Source organism: Otolemur garnettii, unplaced genomic scaffold (genome assembly GCF_000181295.1).
Source record: "Otolemur garnettii isolate 467f Iridium unplaced genomic scaffold, OtoGar3 scaffold00127, whole genome shotgun sequence".
Taxonomy (NCBI): Eukaryota; Metazoa; Chordata; class Mammalia; order Primates; family Galagidae; genus Otolemur; species Otolemur garnettii.
Genome location: NW_003852522.1, coordinates 3495949 through 3504747, shown reverse-complemented (window position 1 = coordinate 3504747; position 8799 = coordinate 3495949). Strand labels below are relative to the sequence as shown.

The 8799-nt window shown below is 48.5% G+C and overlaps 1 protein-coding gene across 2 annotated transcripts in view; it reads left to right on the top strand.

The window, feature by feature from the left end:
* The first annotated feature begins 6093 nt into the window (after window positions 1–6093).
* SLC44A2 (solute carrier family 44 member 2) overlaps window positions 6094–8799 on the top strand; it is a 45048-nt gene continuing 42342 nt past the window's right edge. For both annotated transcript variants that reach the window (XM_012810199.2, XM_023518011.1), the window contains exon 1: window positions 6094–6217. In XM_012810199.2, the coding sequence (XP_012665653.2) occupies window positions 6187–6217 (31 nt within the window). In that variant the 5' untranslated portion in view covers window positions 6094–6186. The remainder of the gene's footprint in view (window positions 6218–8799) is intronic.

The following is an 8799-nucleotide window of genomic DNA, read 5'->3' as shown; positions in this document are numbered from 1 at the left end:
GAGGGCCCAGGCCTGCTAAACAACAATGACAACTGCAAACAAAAAATAGCCTGGCATTGTGGTGGGTGCCTGTAGTCCCAGTTACTTAAGAGGCTGAGGCAAGAGAATCACTTAAGCTCAAGGTTTCTGTGAGGTGTGATGCCACGGCACGCTACCCAGGGTGACATAATGAGACTTTGTCTGAAAGAGAGAGAGAGAGAAGCCTTTGACTAAGGGAGACTATTGTCTTCATTTCCCTAGGGAAACTGAGACTTGGAGAGGGTAGATGACTTGCACAAATGCATCCAACCAGAATTAGCAAAGCTGGGGTTTCAGCCCTGCAAAGCCACCTCTGACCAGAGGAGAGAGAAGATCTTCTATGCTCCTACCAGCCCCCTGTTCAGAAGATGACCCCAAGGGGATGCAAACATTACCAGGCATGGCTGAACCTCACAAGAACCCTTCTATTACAGTCCCGAAGATGTTTTTCAGGCAGAAAATAGAACCCAAAAGCCTGGGCCCAGTGCCCTGGAATCTGAAACTCAAGGCCTGTTTGGCTGAAAAATTCATGAGCCCAAAAGCTTCAGTGCGGTTAGAGAACAGAGCGCTCTGTGTGTCCCAGCTTTGCCCCGCCTACCCTGCCTCAAGTGCAACCTCCCTGTCCCCAGAGGTGGTGGTAGCTTTGTCCCAGTTCCTTCTTGCAGGCTCCCCCAGCGTCCCTCTGGGACCCAGCTTTTAGGCCCCCATTATCTATCTATCTATCTATCTATCTATCTATCTATCTATCGTGTTTCCCCAAAGATAAGACCTACCCAAAAAATAAGCCCTAGTAGGATTTCTAAAAATTAGAAATTTCAGGGCTTAGTTTAGATAATCTAAAGCATTTGTTAAATATAAGCCCTACCCTGATAATAAGACCTAGTGATGGGCGTGGCTATGCGGCTCGGAGCAGTGAGGAAGACTGGAATACTTTTTTTTTTTTTGAGACAGAACCTCAAGCTCTGTCCTGGGTAGAGTGCTGTGACATCACAGCTGACAGCAACCTCCAACTCCTGGGCTCAAATGATTCTCTTGCCTCCACTTCCCAAGTAGCTGAGACTACAGGCGCCCACCACAACACCCAGCTATTTTTTGGTTGCACCCGTTATTGTTGTTTGGTGGGCCTGGGCTGGATTCATACCCACCAGCTCAGGGGCATGTGGCTGGCGCTTTAGCCACTTGAGCCACAAGCGCCAAGCCGAGACTGGAATACCTTTTATCTGTCACAGCTCCTTTCTCCCAGCCATTCACACTTGTGGTAACCCCGGTTGCAGGCATCCTATTGCGCACAAGCTAACGGCTAGGGGAAAGGAGTTCACGCATCACTAGTGCCAGCCCCACCAACAAGGTTGGCTCCCTCTGTCAGGTTCCAGAAGTAGATGACTTAACTGTACTTGAATAAATGTAGATTGTTGTATCATACTTAATAAAAATAAGACATCCCAGGTGGCGCCCGTGGCTCAAAGGAATAGGGCACAGGCTCCGTAAGCTGGAGGTGGTGGGTTCAGATCCAGCCCTGGCCAAAAAACTAGAAAAAAAAAATCCCCTGAAAATAAGCCCTAGTGTGTCTTCTTGAGAAAAAATAAATATAAGATAGTGTCTTATTTTTGGGAAAACATGGTATCTATCTATCAATCATCTATTTATTTATTTTTGTTAGAGACAAGGTCTCACTCTGTTGCCCAGGCTGTAGTCCAGAAGCATGATTGAATCTTTTTTTTTTTTTTTTTTGAGACAGAGCCTTAAGCTGTCCCCCTGGGTAGAGTGCTGTGGCATCACGGTTCACAGCAACCTCCAACTCCTGGGCTCAAGCAAGTCTCCTGCCTCAGCCTCCCAAGTAGCTGGGACCACAGGCACCCGCCACAATGCCTGGCTATTTTTTTGGTTGCAGCCGTCATTGTTGTTTGGCGGGCCCAGGCTGGATTCAAACCCTCCACCTTAGGTGTATGTGGCTGGCGCCTTAGCCACTTGAGCCATAGGTGCCGAGCTAGCTTGAGGCTTTCTCTCAAAAAAAAAAAAAAAAATTTCAATATATGGTGGTGCCTGTTGCTCAGTGGGCAGGGTGCTGGCCCCATATGCCGAGGGTGGCGGGTTCAAATCCGGCCCCGGCCAAACCACAACAAAAAATACCTGGGCATTGTGGTGGGCGCCTGTATTCCCAGCTACTTGGGAGGCTGAGGCAAGGGAATCACCTAAGCCCAGGAGTTGGAGGTTGCTGTGAGCTGTGTGATGCCACAGCACTCTACTGGGGATGATAAAGTGAAACTCTGTCTCTACAAAAAAAAAAAAAATTCAATATAAAGGGCCTGTGGCTCAAAAAGATAGGGTGCCGGCCCCATATGCCAGAGGTAGCGGGTTCAAACCCAGGTCCAGCCAAAAAAAAAATTAAATATGAAGTACTTAATACTTCCTTCCTTCTCATTTCTTGCTGCTGGCTGTGTGAGTACTCATGCTCTCAGTGCACACCTTGTCTCCATGCCTCAGAAAATTAAGGAAATCAAGGACTTCCTGCTAACAGTCAGATGAAAGGATCCCAAGTCTGTCAAGATCAAGAAAAATAAGAATAAGGCCAGACACAGTGGCTCATGCCTGTCTGTAATCCTAGTACTCTAGGAGGCCAAGGAGGTGGATTGCTCGAGCTCAGGAGTTCCAGACCAGCCTGAGTAAGATCAAGACCCTGTCTCTAAATATAGCCAGGTGTTGTGGCAGGTGCCTGTGGTCCCAGCTTCTTGGGAGGCTGAGATAAGAGAATCACTTATGCCTAAGAGTTTGAGGTTGCTGTGAGCTGTGATGCCACAGCACTCTACCTAGGGTGACATAGTGAGACTCTGTCTCAAATAAATAAATAAATAAATAAAAATAGGAAAACTAGCTGGGCAATGTGGCTGGCACCTATAGTCCCAGCTGCTCAGGAGGCTGAGGCAAAAGGATCTCTTTAGCCCATGTGTTTGAGGTTGCTGTGAACTATTATGCCATAACACTCTACCCAGAGTGACAGAGTTTAAAAAAAAAAAAATTAACATACTCATATATTTAAAAAAACGGAAGTCACATATTCCCAAGCTAAACCAAACTGAGTGACCACAGTCTTGTTTCCTGTCTTGCAGAAGCTATCCCATCTTGTTCTATCAGTTACTACTGCACCTAAAGGCAACTACTGGTGGATATTCTGTTACCATTGGTTGATTAGCTATGCTTGTCCTAGAACTTTATGGAACAGTATCTGACCTCTTTCACGCAACATAATGCTTTTTGCAGGGAGATTAATAATCCATGTTATTTCCTGTATAATAATTCATTCTGTAGTGCTGAAGAGAATTCCATGGTTTGCTTAACCATTTGTAATATGCTCAGTCATTCACCTGTTATGGACATTTACAGTTTTTTGGCCATGATGAATAAACCTACTATAAAGTTGTTATGCACATTCATATAAGAATCTGTACAAATTTTTCCTTTTGCTTATACCTTTCTTGGATAAATACCTAGGAATGGAATGTCTTCATTAACTTTTCCAGAGACTGTCTGACTTTTCCCTAAATGGTTTTGCTATTTCACGTTCCCAGACACAGTATAGGAGAGCCACACTTACTCCAGATTCTCACTAATGCTTGGTATGGCCAGTCTTTTTTTTTTTGCATTTTTTGGCCAAAGCTGGGTTTGAACCCACCACCTCCAGCATATGAAGCCAGTGCCCTACTCCTTTAAGCCACAGGCACCACCCAGGCCAGTCTTTTTAATTTTAGTTATTTGAGTGTGGTCTCTCATTGACTTTTTTTTTTTTTTGTCACTTTGTCACCCTGGATAGAGTGCTATGTGATCACAGCTCACAGCAACTTCTAACTCTTGGTCTTAAGCAATTCTCTTGCCTCAGCCTCCTGAGTAGCTGGGACCACAGGCACTAACCACAATGCCTTGATATTTTTATTGCAGTTGCCACTGCTGTTTTAGCAGGCTGGGACTGGGTTTGAACCTGCCACTCTTGGTATATGGGGCTGGCATCCTATCTACAGGCAAGCCACAGGCGCTGCCCCATCATTGATGTTTTTGTTTGTTTGTTTGGAGACAGTTTCACCTTGTAGCCCTCCACAGAGTGCCTTAGAGTAATAGCTCACAGCTACCTCAAACACTTGAGCTCAAACTATTCTTTTGACTCAGCCTCCCAAGTAGCTAGGACTTATAGGCACCTACCATAAGGCCCGGCTCTTTTTAGAGAGGGGTCTCACTCTTGTTGAGATGGGTCTACAACTTCTGAACTCAGGCAATCTACCTGCCTCAACCTCCCAGAGTGTTAGGATTACAGGCATGAATCACCATGCCTGGCCCTGTTTTGTTTTGTTTTGTTTTAGAGACAGAGTCTCACTTTGTCACCCTTAGTAGAGTGCTGTGGCATCATAGCTCATAGCAACCTCCAGCCTTTGGGCTTAGGCAAGTCTCTTGCCTCAACCTTCAGAGTAACTGGGACTACAGGCACCCACCACAATGCCTGGCTATTTCTGGTTGGAGCCATCACTGTTGTTTGGTGGGCCCACGCTGGATTCGAACCCACCAGCTCTGGTGTATGTGGCTGGCACCCTAGCTGCTTCAGCCACAGGCGCCAAGGCCCTACCCTGTTTCATTTTGTTTGAGATGAAATCTCACTCTGTTGCCCAGGCTAAAGAGCCATGGTGCTAGCTTACCTAACACTAACCTCAATCTCCTGGGTTTAAGCCATCTTCCTTCCTCAGGCTCCCAAGTAGCTGGATCTACAGACCTACCCAGTTTTTCTATTTTTAGTAAAGATGGGGTCTAGCTCTTGCTCAGGCTGTTCTTGAACTCCTGAGCTTAAGCAATCTGCAGGCCTCTGTCTTCCAGAGTGCTAGGATTACAGGTGTGAAGGCATCACACCCAGACTCTCACTGGAGTTTTTTGGTTTTGTTTTTGTTTTTAAATACAGTCTTACCTTCTTGCTCTTGGCAGAGTGCCATATCATCACAGATCACAGCAACCTCTAACTCTTGGGCTTAAGTGATTCTCTTGCCTCAGTCTGCTGAGTAGCTGGGACTACAGGCGCCCACAACGCCCAGCAATTTTTACAAATTGAGTCTTGCTCTGACTGGGCTTGGTCTCCAACTTGTGAACTTAGGAGGTCCACCTGTTTCAGCCTCCCAGAGTGCTAGGATTACAGGCAAGAGCCATGGCGCCTGGCCTGTCATTGAAGTTTTAATTTGCATTTCCCTGCTGAGTTCATGCTTTTTTTTTTTTTTTTTTTTAGACAGAGCCTCAAGCTGTCCCCCTGGGTAGAGTGCCGTGGCATTACAGCTCACAGCAACCTCCAACTCCTGGGCTCAAGCGAGTCTCCTGCCTCAGCCTCCCAAGTAGCTGGGACCACAGGCGCCTGCCACAACGCCCGGCTATTTTTTGGTTGCAGCCAACATTGTTGTTTGGCGGGTCCGGGCTGGGGATTTGAACCCGCCACCTTAGGTGTACGTGGCTGGTGCCTTAGCCGGTTGAGCTATAGGCGCCGAGCCAGTTCATGCTTTTTATCCACTGCACTGTATTCCCTCCTGTGACCATTATAATTGGTTGTATCCACTCCTCTGTTGAAGGACACGTATATTTTTGCCCATTTTCCACAATAACTCTCAAGGCTGCAGGCAATACGCCTTGGTGCACACATACCATGCACATACATCTTTGATGATTTCTCCAGGGTGAATGCCAGAAAGGAATTGCACAGAGTGAACATAGTTTAGATTTACTCTTTCTGCCAGAAAATGTTCTGCCTGAAAGCATTTGCTCAAGCTATTTAATGTTATGAAACTCTTAAAATTCTTGCTAATCTGGTAATGGCATCTTTTGTCTGTTCTGTGGCACACGATCTGCACTCAGCATCCATATGATGAATAAATAAATGGACGAATGAATGAATGACAAACCGTCCTCTCCTTGACAGCTGCGCACACCAAGGAGGACAATACTGGAAACAAAGGTTGGGGTCCCAAACCCTCCCTAACTAGGACACGCCCCTGTCCGCTCGGAGCTCCCATTGGTGGCGGTGCGCGGAGGCGGGCCTGGAGTGCAGGGCGGGGCTGCGGCCCGGGGCGGGGCGCTGCAGCCCGCTGAGCCTCCCGCCCGCCCGGGCTGGGGTCTCTCTGGCTCGGACTCCCCTCCCCTCCCGCAGCGGCCATGGAGGACGACAGGAAGGACGGAGCCTACGGTAGGAGCCACCTCCAGCCTGGGCGCCTCTGCTGAGTCGTGGGTGGGGGGGGTTGGGGGCGGATCTCGAGCGAGGGGGAACCTCTGGTACACACCCGCGCTGCCGTCGGAGGTTCCCTATGTCCTCCGGCCCCTGCATTCTACGCTGTGCAAATCCTAATCCTCCTGCTCCAGCCAGATCGCTCCGCGTCTCCTCTCGAGAGCTCCAGCGCCCTGTCTGGCTGATGGGCCAGGGAGCACAGCGCATGCTCTGCCTGGGGAGGTCCCGTTATCTGGGTGGCTCGGATGGCGGGCGGGGGAGGGGAGGCGCGGCGACAGGCTCTCAGAAAAGGGACAGGACTCCGACCTCCCTAAAGCCCCCTCTTCTTCCAATCCCCTTTGTCTACTTCTTCCTGCCCACATCTCCTCTCCCAAAAGTAGTCATTTCAGGCTTTGGGCCCAATGGGGAAACTGAGGCAAGCCTTGACAGGCCGAATACCTGAGTGGGGGCCCACCATGTCTGGCCGGCTTTCTGGAAAGGGCGGAAACAAGGGCATCTCTGGTGAGGGGACAGTTCGGAAGCTGGAAACAATTGAGAAACTTTCCCCACCCTGTGCTAGGGATGCTGGCCACCTATTTGGTTGCCCACCCCCCAAAACTGAGAACCCTATACAGCCAACCTCTGCGAGCAGCACCCTTAGCTATTGACGTATGGTACAGGGCCGAGATACAGGCCCTCTCCTCCTCTGCACCCTACCAGTGGCTCTGCCTGGGGTTCCCACAATGGGAGGATGGTTTGGTTCTTTCTCTTCTTTATTTTGGGTTACCAGGACCCAACTTGGCCCACATGGCGTGGGACTTGTCACTCCCCCTTTGTGTGACAGGACTTCCTGGAAACTGTGAGACCCAAGAACCTTGGGGAGAGGGCCGGAAACTGCTCAAAAATAATAAAAAAAAACAAGTAGGCAAGAGCTGTGCCTGCCTCCCCCCAAGGACTGTGGGCTCAGAAGACTGCAGGGAGAGATAGATTAGACAATCTGGGACCTGCCCAGCCCAGTCAAGAAGACACTGAGACCTTGCTATCTCCTTGCTACCTCTCTTCCTGCTTCAAACTACCACCCAGACCTTTAGAGGGGCCTTTTTAGTCTTGGTTTTCACTCAAGCCCCGGATGCTAGGGCTGCCTGTACAGTGTGTCCCTTGGATGTATCTGGCTGTCTCTGTCCTGAGGATCTCAGCCTGGGGTCCTGGCCAGGCCCTGCCAGCTGTGGGATCTTTCTTCTCCCGGAGATCCAGCTGGTTTGAGGGTTGAAAGCAGAGTGGACAATGATGTTATTCACCCAGCCTTGAATCTGGCCATAGGAAGGGACTGAGCCATGGACTAAGTGAATGCTCCCAGGCCAAGCCGGATCCACACACAAGACTGGGGACCCCCACCTGACAGATCTTGTGCTGGTCTCTGGAACACAGCCAGTCAACAAATATTAATTGAACACTAAATAGGCAGAAATTGAGATACTGTGAACACAGCAGCAAGCAAAGGAGAAAAAAATCTAAGACTGCAGGAGGGGCCAGGGGAATATATATGTAATTTTAGGTTATTTTAAGTTGTGAGGCAAAAATCATGATACTGTATGTCTGTGTGTGGAAGAAACATCAGGATTATTTTAGCTTACTAAAGGCTGGAGGTTGAGCCAGCCGTGGGAAGATTTGGGGGAAGTGTGTTCCTTATAGCAAGAACAGGAAACAAACCACATAATTGCTTAATTAGTTTTTGCTATGAGGGCAGAGGGAATGAAGTGGCTTGACTGCTCTTATTAGGGGTCTTGTTTAACTCATAAGTAATTCATTCTCACTAAAACAAAAATCCTGGGGGCTTTGGGCTCCCCAGGAAATTCCTGACAGATTAGAGGAGCTTCTCTAATCTGGGAATGTGTTCAAGAGCGTCTCACATGCCCTTTCCTCCTGCCCTGATGGCTTCCTGTCAGTTATTCTGAATTCAAGAGGTGATATCAGAGGGATCCAGGCTCAAATCCTAACTCTGACACTTATGAGCTGTGTGGCCTTGAGTCAGTGACTTCTCTAAAACTATGTATCCTGTCTGTAGGGCTGGGTGAAGCATGATAACTGGTGAGAAGTATTTTGCATGGTGCCTGGCAAGCTCTATATGCTTAGGAGAGCTCTGAGGCTGTTTATACTAGGGACATGAATTTCCCATGTGCTGAAGGAGAAACAGCCCTCTCAGTCAAGACATAGATTTGAACTGGACCAGACAACAGGAAGCTCCCTCTCCATTAGAGACCGTATCTAAAGGAAACCAACAGCTTCAAAGGAAATGGGGAAATGGCTCTGGGCCCTGGCGGATGTCAGCAATGGGCACTGCCATTCTTCCCACACCCTCTTGGCAAGAATAGTGCACAAAAGGATTCTAGAATCTAAAACCATAGACTCTGACCAGGGAGGGAAAACCCTTGGGGGAAAGGTAGTGGTGCTTGTTTAAAAAGAAAGTTTCTTAGCTGCATTCACTAGAATTGATTTCAACCTGCAGTGGAACCCTGGAATCTGATTTAAAAAAAAAAAAAGGCTCCGCGCCTGTGGCTCAAGCC